Source organism: Psittacula echo (genome assembly GCF_963264785.1).
Source record: "Psittacula echo genome assembly, chromosome: 5".
NCBI classification, from domain to species: Eukaryota; Metazoa; Chordata; class Aves; order Psittaciformes; family Psittacidae; genus Psittacula; species Psittacula echo.
The window spans coordinates 34,415,030-34,440,655 of record NC_137739.1 but is presented as its reverse complement, the minus strand read 5'-3'; the positions used below and the strand labels follow the sequence as shown (position 1 = coordinate 34,440,655).

General features: G+C 38.9%; 1 protein-coding gene across 1 annotated transcript in view; it reads right to left on the bottom strand.

Annotated features, from left to right (window-relative positions):
• Positions 1-12,530: 12,530 nt before the first annotated feature.
• The window catches only part of NUCB2 (nucleobindin 2), a 29,397-nt gene continuing 16,301 nt past the window's right edge, over positions 12,531-25,626 (bottom strand). The window contains exons 5-13 of the mRNA XM_080617110.1: positions 24,014-24,117; positions 21,943-22,128; positions 21,250-21,340; positions 19,681-19,739; positions 18,090-18,182; positions 16,973-17,062; positions 16,247-16,417; positions 15,849-15,930; positions 12,531-14,102 (exon numbers count right to left, since the gene is read on the bottom strand). Of these exons, the coding sequence (XP_080473236.1) occupies positions 13,990-14,102; positions 15,849-15,930; positions 16,247-16,417; positions 16,973-17,062; positions 18,090-18,182; positions 19,681-19,739; positions 21,250-21,340; positions 21,943-22,128; positions 24,014-24,117 (989 nt within the window). The 3' untranslated portion in view covers positions 12,531-13,989. The remainder of the gene's footprint in view (positions 14,103-15,848; positions 15,931-16,246; positions 16,418-16,972; positions 17,063-18,089; positions 18,183-19,680; positions 19,740-21,249; positions 21,341-21,942; positions 22,129-24,013; positions 24,118-25,626) is intronic.

Below are 25,626 nucleotides of genomic sequence, written 5' to 3'. Positions count from 1 at the left end.
TTTCAGTAGCAAAAATGACATGCCAATTGAAACTATCTACTGGGGCACTCTGTGGGCTAATTCGATAGAAAGCTACAGCCTCCTCCCTAGTCTCCTGGGGCTGAATGATGCTTGCACAGGCTCATAAGTTACACCTTCCTGTTCCAAACTGCTCTGTACAACTGAAATAAAATTATTTTCCCCCTCAAGTTACATCATAATAGTGCTCTGTACTGTCCTTAAAGTGAAAGGACCCATAGATGTATTATACATACCAGGAAGCCATAGTAATATTTCTTTCATGATGGGTTTCTCCAGGCTTTGTAAACCGCTTTGAAAGCAATTTAGCACAAACAGACAGTAGGTAGAAGCAGTTGCCTGAATGGCCCAGTAGCTCTCGTCTGACATTATCCTTTATTATACCTTCTTCCAGTAACCACTGGGTTTGAATCTCTTCAAGGCAGAAATCACTTACTCTACACACATAAACACAGAGATGGTGTAGTATTTGCTTGTGCTAAATAAGCAAATAAAGATGTGAAAAGGAGGTCAAAGAAACTTGATTGTTTACCTCATTATAGTCTTGGTATTTGCATATCTGTTTATTTATACAGGCATTATGGAGGCATTATTATATAGGCAATTATGGAGTACAAGCATTTTCCCTGCTGCAGGAGGAACAATCTATTGACTTTCTCATAAATCATCAATGTCATCCTATTAAAAAAAAAAAACCTCATCAGGAAGGTACTTCACAAACTCCAAGAGCTATTTTTCCATTTTTAATTTTACTTTTTCCTTAGACAAGAAAACTGAGATATTTTGTGACAAAGCCTGTGAAATCTTATTAGGAGCAGCACTTTCATTGCTCCTGAGATTCAGCCCTCTCAAAACCACTATTTCCATGGCGTCTATGCGTGTAAAGCTGGACGTCCAGGACACAGCTGCACTGAACTCAGACTCCAAGTAAATGGGACTCATGGCAGAGCTAACACAGGTTTAACGACAGTGAGTCCTCTCCAGATGTTTTCATGTGTACCAGAGAGGAAAACGTAAACATATTGCCCGAAGAACACAGGATAAAAAAGTCACCTTGTAAATGGATAGAATGGGATTTCTTTGTAGTGCTCTTTGAACGTGTAACATCAGCAGGGAACTGCACTGTGTGGTCATGTAAATGAAATTTGGTTTTCTTTGTGATACAATTTTGTCTTCATCAGCAAGAGACCCTTTGTTTTTAACTTCAGTGTCTGTGAAGGATCCTTCTGAGAGCTACTCATCGTCTTTATACCTCAAGCATTTGATTCCTTTGTGGAAAGAATGAATGGGCTCTGCAAGTTGAAGTGAGCACCTCCACAGCAGTTGGCATGTCCAGTGAATATTGCACTGCATCCAGTGTTGGTAGGGCTAAAAAGCAAACCTCTGAATGTCTTTAAATTTTATCAAAGTATGGTATAGTGCTGCAAGATGCTGACTGCGGGTTCCCCAATCCCCTAGGTACTGAGCACCTGATCCCCAGAGAATCCCATAGCATAGGCAAAGAGAGAAGGGTTGGGGAAGGATGGGTTTCACAGTTGCACCCTGTGCAGCTGTGAAATACCTTTGAAGAAAAAACAAAGATGTATTTGATCGATATTTTCTTCCCCAGTTCGAGAGATACAGGGACTATGACCAACAGTACGTGAGATACTAAGCTGCCTCTGTGAAAAGAACGTGCCTTGTCTGGAGAAACAGTTTCCAGATACCTTAAATAAGATCTAGGGAAATGCTTTACATCCTTATCGTTCCTGAAGGCCTTTGAGGGAAATTACCAGGTGTTGGAGAACTGAGTGTAGCAGTTAAGACAGCTGTTTGGAGAAACTACATAGAATTACCAAGAGCAATTAAGTGTGAGCATATAGGAATAACTGTGTATTCATGTGAGAGTGTCAGGGTTAAAAGCAATGACTGTCACAGCTTTGGAGACAAAATAACCCCACCTATCCTTGTAACAGTGAGATGAATATTTGGTAATACTAAAATGGACTTGCTTTGAAAAATTATCTGTTTTAACACCAACTGTAGATCCAGACAGCTACTGTCTTTCACAAATGAAACTATACCGTCAATGCAGATGATTTCAATGAGAAGCTCTGCCCTGTCATGCTCTTTGGAGAAACATGAACAGTGTGGGGAGCCATGAAAGTGCTGTTCTTTTCTGCGTGCACCTGAAACAAATTGGCAAACAATGATAAGACAAGGGGTAATGGGTATAAACTGGAACACAAGAGGTTCCACTTAAACTTGAGAAGAAACTTCTTCTCAGTGAGGGTGACAGAACACTGGAACAGGCTGCCCAGGGAGGTTGTGGAGTCTCCTTCTCTGGACACATTCAAAACCCGCCTGGACACATTCCTGTGTAACCTTATCTAGGTGTTCCTGCTCTGGCAGGGGGATTGGACTAGATGATCTTTTGAGGTCCCTTCCAATCTCTAACATACTGTGATACTGTGATACTGTGAAACTGAAAAGCTTTCAGATCCTCCAGGTCCTTTAGCGGAGTTGCTTTCTCTTCTCTTACAGCATTACATTATGTGTTACATTGCACATTACTCCAGAAGAAAATTTGTACCTATCTTGTGGATACTTCAGATAAAAAGTTTAGTGCTAATGGTTTGGAACGAAAGCCCACAGTGTGGTGATTCAAATCAACTTCTTCCAAATGCTTCATTTTTATGCTTCCTTTGAAAGCTTTTTTTTTTTTTGAGGAAGTATAAGGAGAAAAGGGATCTTTATTTCTAGATGCACATTAAATTCAGTAGAGCAATGGAAAGAAACACTAATTGTTCTCTCTCCTGCATGAGCTACATATAGTCAGTAATATGCATGCTGTCACGAGGGGCTTGAGATGGCATGCAGCTTGCTTCTCCCTTGCCTCTGTCAAGCAGTTGTGAGTTACCACTTTGAAGTTCTGTTGAGGAAACGTGCATCAGGCAGGAGCAGGATGATGTGTATTAGCCACTTTGAGTCAAACTGCATCTTTTCAGTTAGTCCTTTGTGGCAGTATGCGAATGCATTGCCTCTAATCCCTGCACTATTTTTCTATTTCATAACTACTATGTTGCAATTTGTTGGTTGGTTTGTTTGTTTGTTTGTTTTTTTAATAAAATTAGAAGAACACTCTGTGCATACTTGTTTCAACACTGGTGCAACCTTGGCTTTGTCCTGAGGAGCCCAAGGTACACCTGAAACATTTAGTACGTGTCTAGATGGCGAGATAAACTACTAAACAGGTATAAGATGGCAGAGACCTAATTGATATAATGCTGACTGGTCATTCCCGCCCCTCAGTGAGGCTGGTCCATGTAGTCAGTCAAACAGTGGTAGGATCCAACCCGAATCCAGCCAGTGCAGGTCTGCAGTGCCACATAACAGCATAGATGGCTTAACAATTCCCAGCCTGATTGTTGCCACCAAAGTACCAAATGAAAACGTTGCTTTTAAGCAAATGGGAACAAAAGCATGTGAGTGTTGCTTTTGGAAGTAGTAGCTAAAGATCATAACAGCAGTAAGGAAGCTGTAGGTGCTTATGCCTCCTATTAAGTTTAGAACGAAGTTTTCAAAAACAGTTTACAATGTAGAAATTGTAATATAATCAAAATAGAAGTTTAGACACTGTAAATCACTTAGATGGTTTATAGCGCTTGATGTACAGGAAAGCAATCAGGCCAACCAAAAGACAGGCAGCTGTTAATCCAAAGACTGAACCAACTAAAATGCAACTTGGGAGCTGTAAATAATTAATAGATAAATTAATAAAGACTATTTTGATGATGCTATTATTATTTGTAGACTGAACTAAATCAGGACAGATGACTGGCTGGTTATCTTTTTTTGTCTGAGTATTGCAAACAGCAGAAAGTTAAAATACAGATACTTACTTAGACTATGACTAGCATATGTTTATTAAGTTCTTGGTAATTGTATATAGTGAACAGAAAGAAGTGAACATTTAAAGCACTTATTTTTCCTCTTTCCTTGGTAAAAAATAAAATCCATAGAAGGAGGATATATAGACTAAGAATTATATAATTATTGTAGCTGAAAATGAGATGTGGCTTTACATGTAATAAGCAGCATAACATTGCACACAGACAATTAAACTAGAGATACAAGGAAGCTCTGATCAAAAACTTAAGGCATGCCTTTGATGACAACACCCTATTACTTGATCCCAGTTCTCATATTTAACATCATGACATTTATCAGTTTGCCTGGCTATTTATTGCTGATTGTGCTTCCCTGGGAGATTCCAAAACTGAATAAACATCCCTAAGCTGGATCTGATATATGCCGTTTTTACCTTTAGAATCCCTGGGGAAAAAAAATGCTAATATAAAACAACTTAATAATTACCTCCAAAGAAGCTGTTCCTTGAGCAGTATCAGGAGTGACAATGAGCTGGCATCTGTATACTTCTGTTTCCTCCAGATGTATTTTTGGCAGGAATAGCACAGGTAAAACCCTAGGATGGCCCGTGGTGTTTGCCTTCTATGTCTTCTGTCTCGAACAATAGGACGTCTTTTGTTAACAGCTGAGACGTGTGTTGGTACACGTGAGGAGCTGGATAAATCAGATAGATCGTCCCTCAATTGTTTGAGATCCTGGGACAGTTTTTCCACAGCTGAGATGATGGAAGGGGTGAGATTGTCTTCGAACTCTCGGAGTTTATGAATCATTTCATCCACTGTTAGTGGTATTACGCCATTCCAGGTTACTGTTGCCAATGAATGGGCATATGATGACGGTGCATTCCCTGTAAGTTTTCCCCACATGAGTCGTGTACATTCAACTTCATCTGGGTCTATGGGTATATCTCCGTTATTCGGTTTGATGTGATAGATCATCTCTACGATGGCTGATTCCCTCAGAGACTGGATGCCTTTGTCTAAAGTAGTCCACTTGGCCGAACGACTCGTAACATCGTCCTTGTATGGAAACCTTTCTTTCACAGGTGCCAAGAGCCGCCTCCAAAGACTGAGGGACCTTTTCTCTCTTGCAATTGCTTTGTCAATTCCCCTTTCTCTAGCAAGTGATCCCAGCTGCTTGGCTTCCGTACCTCCTAGTTCGTGACCATCGGCCCCATTGTCCCAGCATCGGAGCAACCAGGTGATGCGTGCTCCCCTGGTTGACGGGTAAAATCTTTTCGCATATTCCGTAGCTCGGTTGAGGTCCGAGGTCGAGAAGTCACCTCTTCTTCATCATGTGATGATGACTCCTGATCAGGTGGTGGCCCGGGTGGTGAATACATTGTTTCTTCATCTTGCTTCACCCTTCTTGCCTCTTTTTTGCTTTTTCTCTTGCATACAGGGCAATCGATATTGGTACGAGTTGGTCCTCTGGTTTAGCTGCAGTGATTGCCACTGTGGTTTGAGTAGCAACAGTACTTGTCACTGGGGGTGGTGTAGCTGCTGTGCTTGGAGCTGGGGTAGCTTCGCTGTCTGTTGCAGTCGAAGTTTGAGTAGCTGCTGTACTTGTCGCTGGGGGTGGTATAGCTGCTGTGCTCGGAGCTGGAGTAGCTGCGCTGTCTGTTGCTTCGCCCTCAGATCCAGGGACATTTTTTTCCTTTTGAAGGTGCTGGATAGTGTTGAACAAGGCCCGGTAAGCATAGGCCAAGCCCCAGCACGTTGACATGATTTGTCCCTCTCTGGTATGACCAGGATGACAACACACCTCATTTAAGTGTTTTACTAATTCTTCTGGATTTTGCAGTTGTTCGGTGGTGAAATTCCAAAACACTGGAGGGGCCCACTGACCTAGATACTTGCCCATACTATCCCACACACCCTGCCACTCATGGCTGTCCAGCCTCGGGGAAAATCTCTCGGTCCCCCTATTTTGTCGTTTAACCCCAGACAAGGCCCAAACCTGACTTTGCTTAACTCTTGAGATCAGACGTAATGGTTGTGAACAAAACACACTCTGTATGCGTGCCAACATGGTGACCCCCATCACAATCAGCAAACAGGTCTCAACAATATTAAAAGGCCACTCAAAAACTTCAAAACTCTCAAACGATGCTGTAAACGGTCTGGAAGGGGCACTGGGAGGGTAAAAGAATGTCTCCTTCATAGGTTGACCACCCAGGAAGGAGAAAAAAGATGTATAGTTGCTAAGCACTTGTATTATATACTTCGCAAAGTATAAAGGTGGTGACCACACTGGGAACATAAGCCAGATCAGTTTCATGATCAATTTTTCTATTGTATTACAAGTCATTACCATAAAATACAATGAGACAATAACCTTAGCCCAAGCCCCACACTTGAAAAACACTAACACAGCAAATACCGGCTCTAAGTAAGCTACAGCATATTGAAACTGTGAGATCAAAAACAACTTTGAGAGCCAATAAATCAGCATTGTGACGAGTGACTATTAATCCAAAACACTGAATGCTTATCACAAATACGATTAGACACACTCTGGTGAGATCTGTCGTTATCTCAACACTTCGTGCCCCACGTTGGGCGCCAAAAAAGAACTGTCGTGGTTTAAGCCCCGGCTGTAAATTAGAACCACGCAGTCTACTTCCCCCCCCACCCCCCCAGAGGGATGGGAAGGAGAATCGAAAGAATGCAACTCCCACGGGTTGAGATAAAACCAGTCCAGTAACTAAGGTATAACACAAATCACTACTGCTGCCACCAATAATAATAATGGTAAGAGAAATAACAAGGAAGAGAATACGATACCGCCCGCTGGAAAAGAGCCCGACAGAAAAAAGGACATGCCCTTCCGGGTAGCTCCCACTTACATCCCCCAGCATGACGTGCTGTGGTATGGAATACCTCTTTGGCTAGTTTGGGTCAGGTGTCCTGTCCCCGCTTCCTCCCGGCTTCTCCTCCTCCCTGGCAGAGCATGAGACTCACAAAGTCCTTGGTCAGTCTAAACATCAGTGTTATCAGCTCTGTTCCCAGGCCGAAAGTCAAAAACACAGTGCTGCAACAGCTACTAAGAAGGAGAAAAACTGACTGCTACTGCTGAACCCAGGACACACAGCATTGCCTTTTTTTTATTTCACTAACATGTAGGATCCTACTCTAGGAGGGCTGCGGTTTCCAGCTGTAATTGTAAACAGTATTGTTTTCTGGTCAGTATCTTGCTTATTTTTAATACCATGTGATTCTCATATTGTTGTTATCCACTTGTGGTATACTGTGTGTATATATATATATATATACTTGTGGTAAACTCGGAGTTCAAACATGGTACAGAGTTGTCTGTGTTCAGGAAAAGTATCACCAGTTTAGTGCTCATTTGCACGATCAGGGTCTCTCCCAAAAGGAAACAGCATGATCTGAGAAAAAAAAGAGAAAAAAAAAAAAAAAAAAAAAAAACACAAAAAAAGGGAGACAGAAAAAAGCCTTCTTGAAACATGGCAACATGGCTCTTGAGGGATCATTCTGGTTTTTGACAGCCTGTTTTATCATGGCACCCGTTTGCATCCTTATTACTCTTTAAAAGTGCTCGGTTATGCTTGTGTTAGACTCCCTCTAGTGATGAAACAGTATGCAACTTACATGAAAAATCACTGTGTTATAACTGATGTTGCATCACTTCTCCATGGTACCAACTGCATTGGCAAGGTCTGCACTGCCTGTAGAATAGGCATGGGCTCTGTTACTTCACTCTTTGCTACTGAAGCATGTTGTGACTGTGGAAATGTCTGTACACAGAAGTTTGCACAGGACTGTGCCGCATAGCCCATCCTCTCCTCCTAGATAGGCTCTGTATTCATGCAACAGGGTAGCTTGGTGTGATGCAGGGTGGAGATGGAGGGCTGCCTGTGCCTCCATCCTACTTTCTCCACTGTCACCTGTGATAGGGAGCACAAAAATTGAGGTCCTCTTCTCAATGTAGTATTAACAGCAATAAGCTAGTAGGAGAGGGTGTGAAATTAGATATGAGGGGTATGCACCACCACCTTCTATAACAGAAACAGCTCTATAGGCAGTTTCTTAGAACATACCAGCTGTGAGCAATTATGTGTTAAGAAACACATTTGAGTAAATACAAATCGTTTGCAGCAGAGACTAATCAGCAGTCACTGTGGAGGCATTCAGACTAACAGCCACCTGAAATGATGGAAAAGGTGCAAAGAATGAAGAAGTCAGCTTTGTAGTGCTGCCTCATCCCTACATTTGTCACGGAAAAATACACCAGGTTTAGAAACTGAAAACTAAACCAAAATTACTTTCCTTCATTGATACAGTATTTTACTACACAAGCAACTATGCAAGCTGTTATTTAGCATAATAGTGTAATTATAAAAAGTGGTGTTATTGTTAGATACAAAATGATTCTGGCAAGTATAGATTTTAAGGCATTAGAAAACATTAGGGTAGGTGGTTTTGATGTTGGCTATCTGTGGGTGCATAAATAAATAACAAGACTCAAGATAGTTCTCTACTTCCCATTATGTAAAAGAAAATAAATTTCATTTTCAGAAATGTAGAATCATAGAATCATAGAATAGTTAGGGTTGGAAAGGACCTTAAGATCATCTAGTTCCAACCCCCTTGCCAAGGGCAGGGACACCCCACACTAAACCATGCCACCCAAGGCCTCATCCAACCTGGCCTTGAACACTGCCAAGGATGGAGCATTCACAGCCTCCCTGGGCAACCCATTCCAGTGCCTCACCACCCTCACAGTAAAGAACTTCTTCCTTATATCCAATCTAAACTTCCCCTGTTTAAGTTTGAACCCGTTACCCGTTGTCCTGTCACTACAGTCCCTGATGAATAGTCCATCCCCAGCATCCTTGTAGGCCCCCTTCAGATACTGGAAGGCTGCTATGGGGTCTCCACGCAGCCTTCTCTTCTCCAGGCTGAACAGCCCCAACTTTCTCAGCCTGTCTTCATATGGGAGGTGCTCCAGTCCCCTGATCATCCTCGTGGCCCTCCTCTGGACTTCTTCCAACAGTTCCATGTCCTTTTTATGTTGAGGACACCAGAACTGCACACAATACTCCAAGTGAGGTCTCACGAGAGCAGAGTAGAGGGGCAGGATCACCTCCTTCGACCTGCTGGTCATGCTCCTTTTGATGCAGCCCAGGATACGGTTGGCTTTCTGGGCTGCGAGCGCACGCTGCCGGCTCATGTTCATTTTTTCATTGACCAACACCCCCAAGTCCTCTTCAGGGCTGCTCTGAATCTCTTCTCTGCCCAACCTGTAGCTGTGCCTGGGATTGCTCCAACCCAGGTGCAGGACCTTGCACTTGGCATGGTTAAACTTCATAAGGTTGGCATCAGCCCACCTCACAAGTGTGTCGAGGTCCCTCTGGATGGCATCCCTTCCCTCCAGCCCATCAACTGAACCACACAGCTTGGTGTCATCAGCAAACTTGGTGTCATCAGCAAATTCGTATGTAACTAAACTACAGGGAGCGTTGCTGTGTTTTCAGATGAAATTCTCATTTCACTGTCTCAGTACAACTACCTCTTCATTTCAGTAACTAACAGGTATTTGAGGATGTAAGGAAGAGAGTACATCTGGGGCCAACCTTAGGGACATCTGCTACCTACTTTGGATAACTTACAAAAGGACATTCCACAGCTCAGAGCCTTGCTTCTTCGCAAAATGCCACCATACCTCAAGGTTGGGTTTTTTTTCAATCAAGTTACATTTACAAAATGGAAGAGTCTAATGTGACTGGATGTGGAACCATGTCCCGTGGATCTCCCCAAGAGTCACATTGCCACAGCCATTCTGACAGCCTGAAATGGCTGGCACCTGGCTTTGCAGGGAAAATCTGCAAGCAAAGAGAAAGCAAGCTATAGATAAACCTGTTACTAAACCTGTGGGTGCTTACCTTCTCTAGGATTCCTGTTTTGAATTTGAACAAGGCAGGGAAGCATGTGGTGTTATCAAGGACTTGTAGTGCTGCTGCAGTAGCATTTTAACTAGTTGGTTTTGTATTTTTATGAATATAGAAAATTGAGCATTTAAGTACCTCATTAGTGAATAGCTATTTCAGTGAGGCAGCTGGGCCAGGGAAGAACACAAGACACTTGGATCTTTTTATAAATTCCTTTTCACATCTTTCCAGAAAGCAAAAAGTGGAGGGCAAACAGCAAGGGCCTCTGAGTGGAAATACAAAGTTATGCATACAGACAAGGTCTAAACCAGCTCCTTTCCCACCAGGTTAAAATAAAACTACAGACATCTGTGCTGAATTTCAGTTTAATCCAGTTAAAAACTAATCTATACAAAGTACAGAGTGGGCTTTTTTTTTTTTTTTCTTACATATATTGCACTGGAGGATACGAATTTGTACAACACTAACCAAATCTTACCCCTTCATCCTCCTACCAAAATCCCAGCCAAATGCAAAACCAAATCTCTGCATCTTTGTCTTGAAACCAGTCTCTCTGTGAAGTTACATTCAGTTTTCTCATAATCACCTCCTAAATGAAAAGCAGAGTACAGGTGAAAGCAATGGTGCCCATGATATTCCAGTCCTTTATCTACCTATGTTTATAGCTTTCTACTTTCTCACTTAGCTGTAAGCTTAATTTTATTTTTTCTCACCTTTAAAAAGCTCCTGAGAAATCAGTACCATGGCAGAAACATGCTTTTAGCCGCTAATAGTTCTAGTCTCTTTTATGGAAGAGAGAACCAAATTAAAGTAAGACATTGGGATTGAAAACAACAAACACTTTAAAAAGCAACAGATCTGCAAAACATTTAATGAGTAAGCATGACTTGAACACATTGCATAACCTCTAAGGCAGATGTTCCTCACAGTGAGATAACTCTTATTTAAACCACACTTCAGAACTGATCCACAAAAATAGTCTGGTGACTTTATTGCACTCAGATGGAGACCTCATTTAGCCTGGGCCTGAAGAATACCTTTCCTCTACAGAGGAAGACAGTATTGGGTGAACACTGTCTGTCAACAGACCAGAACTGACAAACCAGCTTTTGTAAGAGCATTCATTCAGTCCCTGCTATCTTAGTAGCCATGTGATACAGGTACCCATACATAGGTGATTTTTGTAATCAGGTGGACAAGCACGAAGTTCTAGTTTGGGCTCTCATCTGAAAAACATTTAGGCAACAAACTTAAGATGTGTTCAGTAAGAGTTCCATAACAAGTGTCATTGAGGACTGAGGCTCTGACTTCCACATGATTTAGGGCAAGTAACTGTCAGTTTGACTAAACCTTGATTATTAAGACATAAAACCATCACCAATTCTAAGCTTTAAAAAACTGCCTGTTCCCACTTCTAAAAAATGAACATAAAATCTGTGGTATAGTGCTAAACTGCAAGCCTACTAATTAATTTAACAGACAGGAACAACATTTAGGTATCAGATAGCAACTGAAGGAAAGATGCAACACTGTTTTACACTGAGCACACCTCAATGTCTAGCTGAAATGCAAAATGAGCAACTTTTGCTAATGCTAACTCATGATGAAATAAGTGATAATTCCGGCTCCTCGCAAGTGGCTTCCTCAGCGTCACCACTGACACTAAACCATGGCAAGAAGAAGCCGAGTTCAGCACCCAAGTTAAAACAGCTCTTTACAAAGCTCTGGATGTTTCAAACTAAATGGGATAAGGGGGATATAATGCCCATCTCCAACAGCAAAATATAAGAGGTTTCACTGGAACCGAAGCTTGAGCATTACATTACAAAGCACATCATTACATATAACGACATTTGTCGTTAGGAGGCAGATGTAGCCTAAAGGAATGATTTGTATTATAGAAATGCCTTCACACCAAAGGTTTCAGTCCTTGGCTCTCTGCAAACATCTGTGGCTGTATTAGGTCCTCTCTAAACTTTCATGTGGGATGTGGAGAATTCAAGAAAATTTTACCCTTGTCTTTTCCACAACATTTAGGTAAGTTTCTCTTTTTGTTTTCCTCCTCATTCTGTTACCCATTATCAGGCTACAACCCCAAAGCCAGAGCAACTGGCACTCTGAGAAGCTCTGTTAGTCTGGATGTAGCTGTAGCTATGTCTGGGCCTCTTAGCAAACAGATGAAGTTGTTGAAAGGTATTTCAGTCTCCTGACAAAGACATTATCAAACTGGTGTTACATGGAAATGACAAACAGTGGAGACATTGGGTTTGGAAACTAAATTGTTAACCTCTTGCGTAGAGAACAAAAAACAAAAAGTAAAATAATTCCAGTTATTTGAGTAGTACAGATGAAGGAAATATGACATGACAACTAACAAGAAGAAACAGATGAGGAAATCCAATGTGTTCCTGGAGTGAGTTCTGTTATATTGCCTGGAGAACAAGAATATGCCTAGGCCTGATGAAAAAAGCCTTAAACATGGAAGGAATGTCCCTAGCTTCTATCAATGAAAGCTCTTCAAAGTGAGAAACCTCCCAAATGTCAATAGAAAATGTAATTGCCACCTGTCTTTTTTGAGTTTACTTAAAATATTCATGTCTTATTCAGAAAGGAATATCTTTCTATAACAGAGGCTTGCCTCCGTTTCTTTGCTCAAAACCCGAATGATCTCCTTTAATAACACTGTCAGCAGTTAGCCACAGAAGGGGAAGGAAACGCAAAGAATGCTTGCAAAGGTGTGTTTGTATCAGTTCAAAGCCAGCATTCTACAGTTAAACTGTGTTTAAAAAAAAAAAAAAAAATCCCAAAAAAAGCAAACAAAACCAGACCAAACCAACCAAACAAAACACAAACAAAAAACCAAATCAAAACCCAAGCAACAAACTAACACACAAAACCCCAAGCAAATAAAAAACCCCAAAAATTTTAGGATACTTTCAGTCTGAAACAGATGACAAGCAAGGACAATCACACAACTTTTCAACATTCTAGTAAAACTCACAGGCAAATCAACTTATTCTCATAAAATCTTGGCTTACAATATTAGGGACCTAGCCTGGTTTAATACCAAAATAATACAATCAAGTAGCACCCCTGTTTTAGGACACTTCATAAACTTACACCAATTGCTGAAGAACTAATGGGAGTTAATAGTGAGCCTCTTAAGTTAAAGATTCATGTGTGAGAAGAGCTTTCTGAAGCACACGGTGCATTTTGAAAAACCTGCCATTATCACAGGAGGTAGGATAATCTGTACAGAAAAAGACATTGAGTCTTGTTCTGTTTTGTACAGTATTTCCATCGACCTAAAAAGCTTACTTAATTACATGCAAAATTTTGAGATCAGCTGGCACCTGATGAAAGAAACAGGGACAAAAGTACTGTCCCAAGAGCCAGCTGAGTATTCAACGGCTACATAGAATTAATCTCAGCAAGGAGGACGGTTCAGATCAATACACTAGAAGTATAGTATTCCTTTCAAAGGCTTACAGTGAAATTCTTAGGCTTCTGTAAACATGAAAAATATTCACTGTTCCACATAATTCTTTGCTGTGTTTAGATTTTTTGAAAGTGCAAATCTGTTCTGATTAAAGATTAGAAGTTTGATTTTTTTATTTGGTCTCAAAGAAGAAAGAGTTTGGTAGTGCTGGAAATGGTAGGCCTTTATCTATGGTATATTTTGCTTTTTAAGATCATTAAACCCATATTTTGCTTCTCAGCATTTCTGGAAAGTTTCTACATAAAACTAGACCTAATTTGACATTCAGGTCAGTTCCCTGCCTCCTCTCTGAGAAGACTGCAATTCATGCTTAAACACAGAATGGCAGACATCACCTCTGTTTTTCCAAGAGGAGAGTTCAACAGCTCTGACCATAAAAATCTTTAGTATTAATAGTTTCCTTAATTCCCTCCTCCACTATAGCCTCTAATGATCCCCTTGTTGTTTTTCTCACTGATGCACTGGAGAAAAAAATAGTTTAATTTATGATTCGCGTCTGACTGATAGTTCATCTCTAATGTTCCAAATGATTTTACAATGATTCTTCTGGGGAAGAAAGTGGAGAGTTCACATTTCACTCTGATTTCCTGCCCACCCCCCGCCAAGACCCCCAAATAATAAAGATGCTATAAAGTTGAGGCACAAGTGGTTAAGGGTGAACTTGATCAGTTCTAGCAGCAGGTTCTTGGACATGTCCTGGTGGTAAAGGCTGATCACCTTCCGCAAGATGTTTTGGTGCATCTTCAACTTTGTGTTCCCCAGCTGTAAAACAAGAATAAAACAATCTGTAACTTCTCAAATATTAAGTTGGCCCAATCATGGAAAGCCTCTAAAGGAAAGTTTCTAGTGCAAGGACAATCAAATTTCTTGTTTTGTAAGTGGAATCAAAAATTTTGTATGTGCCTAACAATGAAATCAGATTGAGATTACCCAACAGACTGCGTTATTATAATATTCAGTGTTTCCTCTTAGATTGCTAGTTGTTTCTGTTTTCTGTGTAATATTTTTCCTTACATAACACATTGGTTCTTTGGAGATTGTTCTTTCTGAAATATATTACATGCTTACAAAATTTTTAATCTCAATATGGGAAGCTTAGAAAAACAAATTAAAAACTTGCTCCTGTATTTTACTCCTCACTGCATCAACAATATTTATAACATTCTCCCTTTGCCTAAGTTTGAATAATACTAATTTTCATAGTTTGATGAAGATTTTAAAACTTGCAGCTGCATTTTTGTGGGGTTTTTTTCTTAAATTACCATCAGTATCTTCAGTAGCCTACAGATTAGAAATATTGTCTCCTTGGATCTCAATGAATGAGTAGTGGGTAGTTCTTACGACACCTAATTATATGGCTTTGCAGAAAGTTTTTACATAAAATATGTGTTAAAAACAATGTCAGCTACATATTGCTGGTATCAAAAGGTGTATTATTAGTCCAACTCCCAGAGCATCTGCTGTAATACTATTTTTACTGAAGGTGAGGGGAAGTGAGGCTATCAGAACTAAGGATCATAAAATGAAATTACCCACAGGCAGTTTTGAAGCAAATGAAAGGCAAAATTATATTCGTACTGAAATTTCATTATTTCTCTTCACAGAACTGAATGGCTTTGAGATAGAATTTCAGAGTACTCCACAAAGAAAGCTGTAATCACTTAATATAGCACTTAAGGTTTGAAATCCCACTGTTGGCCATGCAGTAACAGTTAAAAGCTTCAAAAGGCTTCCTGGATATAGTCTGAAGTTTTACATTTGAGATGAATGTCAAGTTCTTGAGCTCTGTTGATAAAGTTAGCACATGAATGTGGAAGCCAATAAAACAATATTAGTTTCAATGCTTTTAAAGGTGGAGAAAAATCTAAATTAGGTGTATGGATGAGCAGACCTCCTTTAAAGCACAAAAAAAAAAAAAAAACGGACCATGTGTTATAGTTAAGTGCTAATATATACCTCACCATTTTGTTGCCACCAGCGAGCAAATGCAATGATTTATTATAACACTGTTTTCTGAGGGTGTTGAAGCAATTGGTCATCAATACGACCTAAAACTAAGTTGTCATGTCATGTTGTGCACAACTGCTGGTAAGTTTGTTATTGAGGATAGACCTGAAAGCATTTAAAGGCTTTGATTTGTTCTGCAGTCTGAGACTGTCTGATGTTCTATGTCTGCATTACTGGACCTGGTCATTTTATATCTGTATTCTTCTCTGGATGCTCAGAAATCCTAGATATGTCAGATAGCAGTAGTTTTAGACTGACAGGTATAACACAATCCTTCTGTGCCCATTTGATGACTTCACTTAGAACTGATTTTTTTTATTATGGACTTCAAAGCACTAAGATTTCAGAAACATAAGAGTTCCATAATTGCCTTAAAGACAGTTTAGTGAACCTATCTACAGAGATCACTAAAACCACATTATCAGTTTCAACAGAAAATAGAATTTTAATGACTTTCACACTGGAGGTCATACTTTAAAGTTTGCACAGAAAGATACATACGGGGTTGGAATTTCAGTTCTCCAGCTGGTCCTGCGGGAGGATTTCCCTGCTGTAGTTTCTTTTGTTCCATCTGTTTTACAACCTGATGAAACATAAAATATGACATTTGAAAAACTTAAATCTGTAAACTTTCTCTGATGCAACGTAAATGAGTACAATTAAAATTTGCAGTCATTATATAAAGTCTTCATTAATAGGTATACTACTGAGTTGAGATGCTCATATTGTTTGCTATAATCCTGAATATAAGATTATATTTTGCTACCATGAGTTTAGAATTCAGCTGGGACTCATATGAGAAATCAAGGTAAAGAACACTCCAGAGCTGGGGACTGTAATGAGCTGTTACACATATGAGGATACAGAATAGGAAAAAAATTTTCTGTTCTCATAAGTACCTGCTGAAGCTCTTGTTTCTGAGCCTGAAGCTGGTCATGCTGCCTCTGTAGCTCTTCCTTCTGCTTCTGAAGATCTTCAGCCTTCTTTTGAAGTTCAGCTTCCTGCTGAGAAATATGACTTTCAAATTCCTTCAGCTCGTCCTCAGTGAAGAGCTGCTGCTGATCTAGTGTCTGCAAGAAAATACATACAAATGTATTTAGCCAGAATGTGTATATATTTTTATTATCTTCCCACTGAAATTATTATTAGATGAATTGAACAGTTCACTAAACAACCCTCAGAATTTTCATCTAAATACTCAGGCATGACACTGTAAAGGGTTAGTACACTCACTGTAAGAAACAGCAAAATAGCCATTTGTCAGCTATTTTCTCATCAAAATTCTACGACAGATTTAGAGGTAGGAGAAAAAATTCCTCTTGCTTCCAGCTAAGTTCTCATTGTCCCTCGTGATTTGTAAATGTTCATTTTCTGTTTGAAATGTGAGAGATACTCTTCTAGAATCCACAGGGTGGCGCAAGACCTTTTCTGTTTGTGTGTGCACCATAAAGAGTACATCTGCGTACATTACTCTGCTACATTTGTACACTACATTTAGCTAAGACGCTTAACCACACACATACCAAAACAGAACTGAAAAAAGCAAAGGTCAGAGACATGCTATTTGGTTTCTTGGTTAGAGTGATGTAGTACCGTATGCTGCACTTGGAACACATTCTCATTACCTCCCAGCTATCTGGCTCCAAAAATTCTTTTTTCTCTGTAGCTCGCAGGAACTCTTCTAAAGTCACTAGTCGGTCCTTGTTAATATCAACCTATTTAAAGCAAAAAATTAAACTCAAGGTAAAGGATGGGTTTTGGTGGAGCTAATGTTTAATTTCATCATGCCAATATCTTAAAATATGACTGTTATACTTTTAAACTATCTCATTTTTAAGGGAGTGCCTGCCACTTCTGACAACTTCTCTCAAAAGGTTATATAGCTTAACAATAACAGAGATAAAAAGTAAATCCTCATATTTTACTTCCAAATCCATTGGCTTTATTGGAAACATTATCTGTGGTCACAGCGCCAGAGCTAATAGTGGAATGCTTGATTTTTTTGATTAAAATGTTTTGTAGCTTTCTGGTAATAATTTTGTAACTGTGAGTCAGAGTAACTTCCATATTTGGATGGGTGGTTTTGAAATATGAAAAAAACCCCAACTGAATTGTGTCAAAATCCTTTAAGCAGAAGGGAGGAAATGCTTCCTTTTATGACTAACAGAAGACCAGGCTTGCTATGTTGATCAAGGTTATGGAATATAGTTGAATACAGAAAAGATGTGAGTGAAAAACACAGTGGTTCAAAATACCCTCTTCCCTTTCCTCTGTCTCCTGAGATGAAAACCTGTCAGAACTATACACTGTAATAGGTGATACCTTGAGCTGTGAGACTTCTTAGGAAGGGACAAAGGTGAGACAAGAAGACACTGCTCTACTCTCTCACCTCAAACATAAATCTTACACATTTGCCAAGTGAAAAGCACATTTACCATCTTCCCTGCTTGACACAAAATTCATAGGGAATTTCCACTGAACCCCAGTCTCTGCAAAAGATGGAGGCTACAGCACAATTTCTTCTCTGGAACTTCTTAAATAGAAACTAGTCAGCAGGCATTTACATCAGAATATGGGGACAGCACTTGAGTATTGTAACTTTATGTGAATCACAGCAGAAACAGCATTCAGTGTGACAGGGTTATCCCTTTCTGCTGTACTTGGACAACCCTTCATGTTAGGAGGTCTGTATTTCTTGAACATAGAAGGAAATAAGCAGCTCTACTGAGTATCAGTCCCCACCTCATTCATTACATGTTCTCTCATTCTCAGCCTTTCTTCTTCCATTTCAACCATGTCGTCCTCTTCATTTTTGGGATCATAAACTTTTTCTAGCTGAAATTCAGAATTAGCAAATGTTAATTTGGGGAATGGGCTGCTCATTCAAATGAAAGAGCACATTTGGAACAGTAGCATGAGATGCTGCTAAAAACATTAGTTCACCATTTTTCCAATACAGTGAGAATGTATTTTAGCATAGCATTCAAGCAACAAGTAAGCCTTTCATAGCTAAGCATGAAGTTTTCAGTTAATTCATATGGTCTGTTGAAAGTTCGGTTGTAATCCAGTGCAGTGGAAGTTACAGTAAAATTGACCAGTCTGATCCAACATTTAACTCAAAGTAGGCAGAATTTTCACATGGCTTCTGGAAGAGGGATGAGTAGCTTTTTTACCAGAGCATGCAGCTGACCCTGTAAGCATTCAGGACATCAGAAGACAAACTGAGTGCTTAGTTTAATGGTCCACTTCTTTTCTTGCACAATGTCTTTCTAGTGAGTTCATGCTTATTTGCTTCTACTTGGCTTTCTTAGTCATTTAGCTTTGCTTGCTTAGCCATAGGTAAAGGTCCCAGAATATTTGTTTTAAAACTACAAAGCTGCAAAATGGTAAGACACATCTTTCAGAAATGACTGCCATAAATCTTCATGGAATTACAAGGGATTATGGCAAGGCATTGTTAAAAATCTGTATTTGCAAATCTAATTTCTTCAAAAATTTACAGTCACTTGAATTTATAATTTAAAAGCTTCTATATTATGTATAGCACATTTCCTCCCTGGCTCATGAAATCTAGAAAAAGTTGTAAGAGTATGTATTGACAACCACAGTATTAGAGCTCTGAGTGGGAAGTTCAGGGTTTTTTTCCTGCTATACTGAAACAGAACTTACTGGAAAAATTAAGACCAAGGCCCTTTGTTTAGTCATTGATTCTGCAATTCCCATCACTAGAAATTTCAGTACTTCACTCTCATTTTCCTCTGGGAGGCAAAGTAATATTTGCATTTTCACACATGAAAAAGACAATGCTAAAAGAGCCTGTCTGCTTCATCAGATGTAAATGTGCTTGAAACTACCTAGATACAGAATATGTGAAATTTCTGTAGCCAGTTCCACATTGTGCTGCCTTTGAGCCAATCACATAAGCATGATCCTTTTTCTCTCAACAAGCCTTATGACTTGTTGATAAGCACTGAATGAGCACAGCTACCCAGCCTCAGAACCTCTACCAGGCTGCATCTAGCCAGAGCAGGAGAGCAGCTCTCTGCACTGCAATTTATACAGAAATAGATATCCTGCAGATTAATTATAAAATCTCAGATAATCCTGTGGCAGAGAAATATATGAGCACTAGATATCTGATGTCTAAGTCCTATGCTTCAACTCCTTTATTTTCCCTGCTGATACATTTTTACACTTTTGCAGAAACATTAAGGATGCACAAAACTTGGCATGAATACTGTAATTTGTAGTTCCAAGCCCCCAGATATACTTGGAAAAAATACCGACATCCCTGCTACCATTTATTAAAACAAGTTGTTTCTGAACTTCTTACCTCTTTAGTAAACAGAGCTTCTAATTCTTGCTCATCCAGGAAACCATCGTTATTGACATCTAGAAAACAAAGTGTTGAAAATACAAGTTGAGTATGTACAGAAAGTAATCTGTGTAGTAGATCTCCATGAGTTAAGTAATTATCAGCATGCACATCTCGTGGATTAAAACCTCATTTAACAAGACGCTGATTATATAGGTTGTTTTTTGTTCAAGTTTCATCAGGCACTGGCTGAACTGTATAGCCATTTTTGGCTGGCTGGACAGAATTCTAGAGCAATCTCCCTACTTCTCAGATTAGCAAACTGAAATAGGTCACAACAGAACTGCACAGACTGTAATTGCCAAAAAATATTGCTGAGGACAAGTTGTGGCAATTTAACAACTAAGTTTGTAAATACATTCAGGAGCAAAATAAAAATCTGTAGGAAAAATTTGTTAACCAACAGCATGACTCTCCAAATAAACTAAAGAATTATGTGAAAATCTATGTGTTTGAAAAGAGATCACTGTAGAATGACTTTTCACGACAAATGCAGAGAGGAAAATACTTGATAATTAATGTACCTTTTATCCTACATTCTACTCTGAATATTGTTCTACTACCTCTAAAATGGAAAGAGAATGACTACTTCAAATGAGTGTTATTATGCAATATTTTTAATTGCTTCAAAGTTTTACATATACTAAGCTCCAAGGCAAAAGGCTATTTCAGCTATTTCTGTTTTGGTAAAATTTGCACAAAAAAGCTACCAAAAAGTTTCAGAACAGCATCTTTCAAGATCTCTTTCCAAAAAGAAGAAATAAGGTTTAATAAGTATAATACATATTTATATATTGTATAAAACAAGATAAAAGTTCAGACTCAAGCTAAAACACTTCAGTTAAATTATCATTTTTGGGATTAGTCAAATTCTATGTACTATTCAGCTCCTCACAGCCCAGTGCCAGGCAGGATACTTTATTATGTAGCATCTAACAATGTCAGAATATAAGGTTACACATGTATATAATCACATTAAAAGCAAAATGCCCATTGAGATGCATCCTCATCTCTGCTACTATTTTATTGTTTACAGCTGCTCAGAAATATAGAAGCAGGATTGGGGTGCATTTTGGATTTTGTTTTATTAAGGGAATCTTGCCTCTTAATAGGTTTGGCACTTCTGTGACTATTCCAAAGATAAGTGGAGTCTGGGACTTATCTTCAGACGATGAGAAAGTGGGGTTGCCAGCTTTCCACGCCTCTATTTACTCCTAGTGCATAGTCTGTAAACAGTTACAGATATGGACAGCCCTCTAACTTCTCATACTTCCATGAGGAATCATTACTGCATTGGCTGTATGATTTTATGAGTAGTTAAACAAAACCCTGTTTTCAACTTTTAAACCCCATTTAAAACATTGCATTAAACTTAGAAACAATAACATATTTTCTCCTCTGTACTCTTCTGATTCATTCAAATTGCTCAAGGTACAAGACTTCACTCTAGCATAAGACAAGTTTGCCCTGAGCAAAAGTAACAGAAAGTCACTTCATTCATTCATTAAATTAAGCTAAACTTCTTACCGTGTAATTTAAAAAATGTTTTTGGGTCAAATTCATTAGGATCCAGCCCATCTGCTTCTTCCCACACCTCTTTCAGCTGATCTTTGCTTCCCTAGAGATTGGTTACAAAGAAAAACTATTCAAAAGGTGATTAAGTGTAATTTTTCTGCATTACCTTTGCATTACAGTTTCTTTGAAAGTCTTTATTTTCTGATTAGTAATGTTGCAAACGGAGTCACTAGAATTTTCCTTAATTCCCTTCTTGTCAGGTCTAATACTTTCAGTAGACAGAAAGGCCAAGGAAACAGGGAGTGTTGAGGAAATGCATAGTCTGTGGAAAGGAACACCTGTAATAATCAGTTATAGCCACACAGCCTCACATGGAGTAAGAGCTGAAGGAAATGCGTTTACCTTTCCCTAGAGGAAATGGTACTGTGATGCAGTTCCTAGCAGGCCAGGAATACATGAAGGGAGCCCTACAGTTTTAGATACCAATCTGGCTTCTTCCTCATGAGTTTTTGCTTTTTTGTAAATAATAATTCTGCCAGCAAATAGAATACTTGTCAGAAAAATGGGCAGGTTTGTAATGCTCTCAGCATTGTTTCCACACTTTGCTCCCATGTCAGTGAGAAGAGGCAAATGTTCTTTATTCTCTTTTTCCCTCTGGAAAGAAAAGTTTCCACCCAATCATGTAAGAATACACTGTGGCCTTACAGGATGGTGAACTTTAGGGTGATCTCCATGTTTTTTCTTCATCTCCTCAAACTTGGATTCTTCTCGCTGCCTCTTTTCTTCATCGAGTGTTTTTAAATACTCTCTCCTCTCATGTTCTTTCATCATCTCATATTTCTTAAACTCCTCATGGCGGGTCTTATCATAGTTTTCCAGGTCACTTGTAGCCTAAAAATACAGATATGTGTAGACATTTGATTATGCTACACGACTGTGTTAACACATGACATTAAAACCATTGACCCGTGGGCAAGGCTGGCCATAGTGCCATTCTCCTTCTAAAGATGAAGTAGACGAGTTGGGGGTTTCCTTTCATGTGACAGTGATGCAGAAACAGCTCTTCTCACTTTATTATTTTCACAGAAATTAATCTGCAAGGGTTCAACTACTAGATAATTTTTGCAACTACACAGCACTGCAAGACGGCATCAAAGTGTCCTTGCTCATCAGTTAAGAATAAATTAACTCAAGTTAAGTAATTCCTATACTAATGAAGTGCAGCTTCAAATAGTTCCATTAACTCCTTGATTATTTCAGAATAGGAACATATGTAGCTTATCCTTCAGTTTAATGAAAAATGTGCCTTCAGTAACAGTGGGAGTTAGTTTGCAGTAGCTTAATCATAGAATCAAAGAATAGTTAGGGTTGGAAAGGACCTTAAGATCATCTAGTTCCAACCCCCCTGCCATGGGCAGGGACACCCCACACTAAACCATGTCACCCAAGGCTCTGTCCAACCTGGCTTTGAACACCGCCAGGGATGGAGCATTCACAACTTGCCTGGGCAACCCATTCCAGTGCCTCACAGATTAAATTAAAAAACAAAACAAAACAAAATTATATGGAGAGAAAGAGTGTGAGGGGAGAATTTCTGACAAGTACTTGCATACAGTTTAGAAATGTATCATTCTCAGAGCTCAAGGTATTAAAACGATGTATCTAGTAGTGCTTTTCAAAGTAACATGTTTATACTCGATATAGTCTCTCAGTTATTTACATTTTAGTTTTCAGATTCACTGTATCTTTTCAAAACCAATTCCAAAGCAAAGACAGCTCCCCTACAAAATACCCATTACACTCTGTCAAATCTCAGCTGAGAAATGAAAAGACAAAACAAAGATTATAGTAAAAGAGCTGCCCTGCTGAGGATATGCTCCTCCTAGCCATCCACAAGTTTCCCAGAAGTGATGCTCAGAAATGGCAAGAAACATTAGATCTATATAAAAAACAAGTTTACAGAAAATTGAGATTAAATTTTCCAAGGGTAAAAAAACCCCACAAAAATTACAGAAAGCTTGAAATACACCCTAAATTACAATTTATTTTGGAAACATAAAAACTGTCAAATTCTCATGTCAGACATGTATTGCTCTCTAAAGCGCATCTGAGATAAAAGTCTTTTTTCCCCTTGGGAAGTGTGTTTTTTCCAGCAGCTGAAAAGAGCCATGCCATGCTTAGCTTAACTGCATCCCCTTTATTTAACATACACTAAACCTCCCCCCTACACACACCTGTGAATGGTACTGAATCTGCTAAATAGACATTAAAAGCCATGCCCAGCATTTGCAACTTCTAATATTGGTATCTTAAATTCTACTCTGCTGTGTTTTTGCAGCTTGACATATATATAATAGATACCAAAATTCAAATTGCCAGTTTAGGGACGATTATTTATATAATTCTGTGAGACAACTACATAATTCAGAAACAGAAAGCAGCAAATACACTTGGGAAAAATGTACCCCTATCAAAACCATACTTAATTTAAAGGCACCCAGAAAGATGTAATTTATTCCTGAAGTGGTTTGTGCTGGCACATGAATGCAAGTCCTGTTAAGATGCCACCTCAAAATTTATGGGCATAATATACCATAAGAAACATCGACTACAGTTTCCAAGTGTGCAATGGAGACTACTGACTTTTCTCTGGAAATGAAAACTGCATGTCATTTATAAAGAAGTGGTATTTGTAAAAGGATTTGCTTTGATCACAGAAAAAAACTCATAATAACTAATATCAGAAAACCCCACAGTAGTTATATCTAGCACTCACAGCTTTGATCAACATATCTAAGTCTTTAGGTTCGAACGTGTCAGGATTCTGATGGTTCAGGTGCTCAAACTGTTTAAGAAGAGCCTGATGGTCTATGCCAGTGTCTGAAAGAACAAGACATAAATGTAAAACATTAAAATAAGTTTGAAAGCAAGTGAGATCATGAAGTTAAAAACTTTCATATCAGTACTTGTGCCTTGTAAGTACCTGAAGCTCCCTCCCTGAGGACTGGATAATTTTTTCACTGTTGGAGGAAACAACAGCAACACTTCCAAAGTTGCTTTTCCTGAAGGATATCAGCAAACTTGATAGCAATTTGCCCTATATTCCTTCTGATTAAGGCTTGTGTTTCAGCAAGGAAAACAATCAATTTGAGCATCACAAACCAAGAAAAACATTTTATTCTCTTTTATAGAAATGAGACAATTGAAGTTATGTGCCATTTCAAAGCTAACAACTTGCATCTTTTTCTTGAACTGGGAGAAGTCTGACTCTTCTACTGCTTATATGTTTTGCAAATGACACATACCTGGCAAAAGATGTATGCACAATATGCTGTAAAATTAAATCAGATAAGCAGATATTCAAATTTCATTTGGGCAAATTGAGAAATACAAAACAGTGGAGAATCAGGCTCTGTGTCTAGAAGCTGCAAATATTTCTGTCTTCCTTACAACAGGAATAATATCCACCAATATCCATTCACAATGTACTAACAACAAAACACATTTCTACAACAGGCTTTTCTAGCTGTTACCATGGTTTCTGACTACTAATGCTAGATAATCATGGTATCTTAAGCAGCATACAGTTGATGTGTTATGTATAACAATTTTGACAAGCTTTTACTAGAGGGCTTAGCAAAGAATATTTTTAAAAAAAAACTGGTAAACACAATTCTGAACATGTTATTCTTTGGCAAACTGTCTTACACTCAGTAGTGTGTCTGTATTATCAAAACAGCAAACACTGGCTCCGGCAGATTTCAGCCATCATTCCTTCCTGGTGAGATCATAACTTCTGTTGAAATGTATGAGCCTCAGCCTGTTTTTGAAGCATTTTATAAGTGTAATAATAAGCTTTAAAAATACAAAAACAAAACAAAAAAACAGACCCCAAACTCATTTTCCTCTATTTCTTATTCTTATGGGGAAAGACAAAAAGACTCATTCTCTTTGGAGGAATTTACTTGCCACATTACTGTATTATTTGAGACTCAACCCCTAATATTCTTCTGTCCTGTACAGATCAATCTAGTAGGATCTTGGTGAAAATGTTTAAAAACACATCTGGATCAGGACAGAATATATGCAGAATGTAATCTCAAATCTTTTTTTTTTTAAGACCTTATCCATCTGACAGGGAAGAGAACAGGGGGGTTTGTATGCTTTTTTTCTCTCTTCGTTTCAGATGACCAAGATGTGAAGTGGTTAAGTGGTGTTACAGAGAAAAGATTAACAGAACAAATAAAAGGAAAGCAAACAGCTTTGCCTGCTGTTACTACAAAATGCTTTTTTATACGTGTTCCAAGATGTTGCCCAGGTATACAGATACAGCTGTATTTTATTGATAATCTGGCCATACTTGCTGTATGTGATGTGAAGTACTCACTG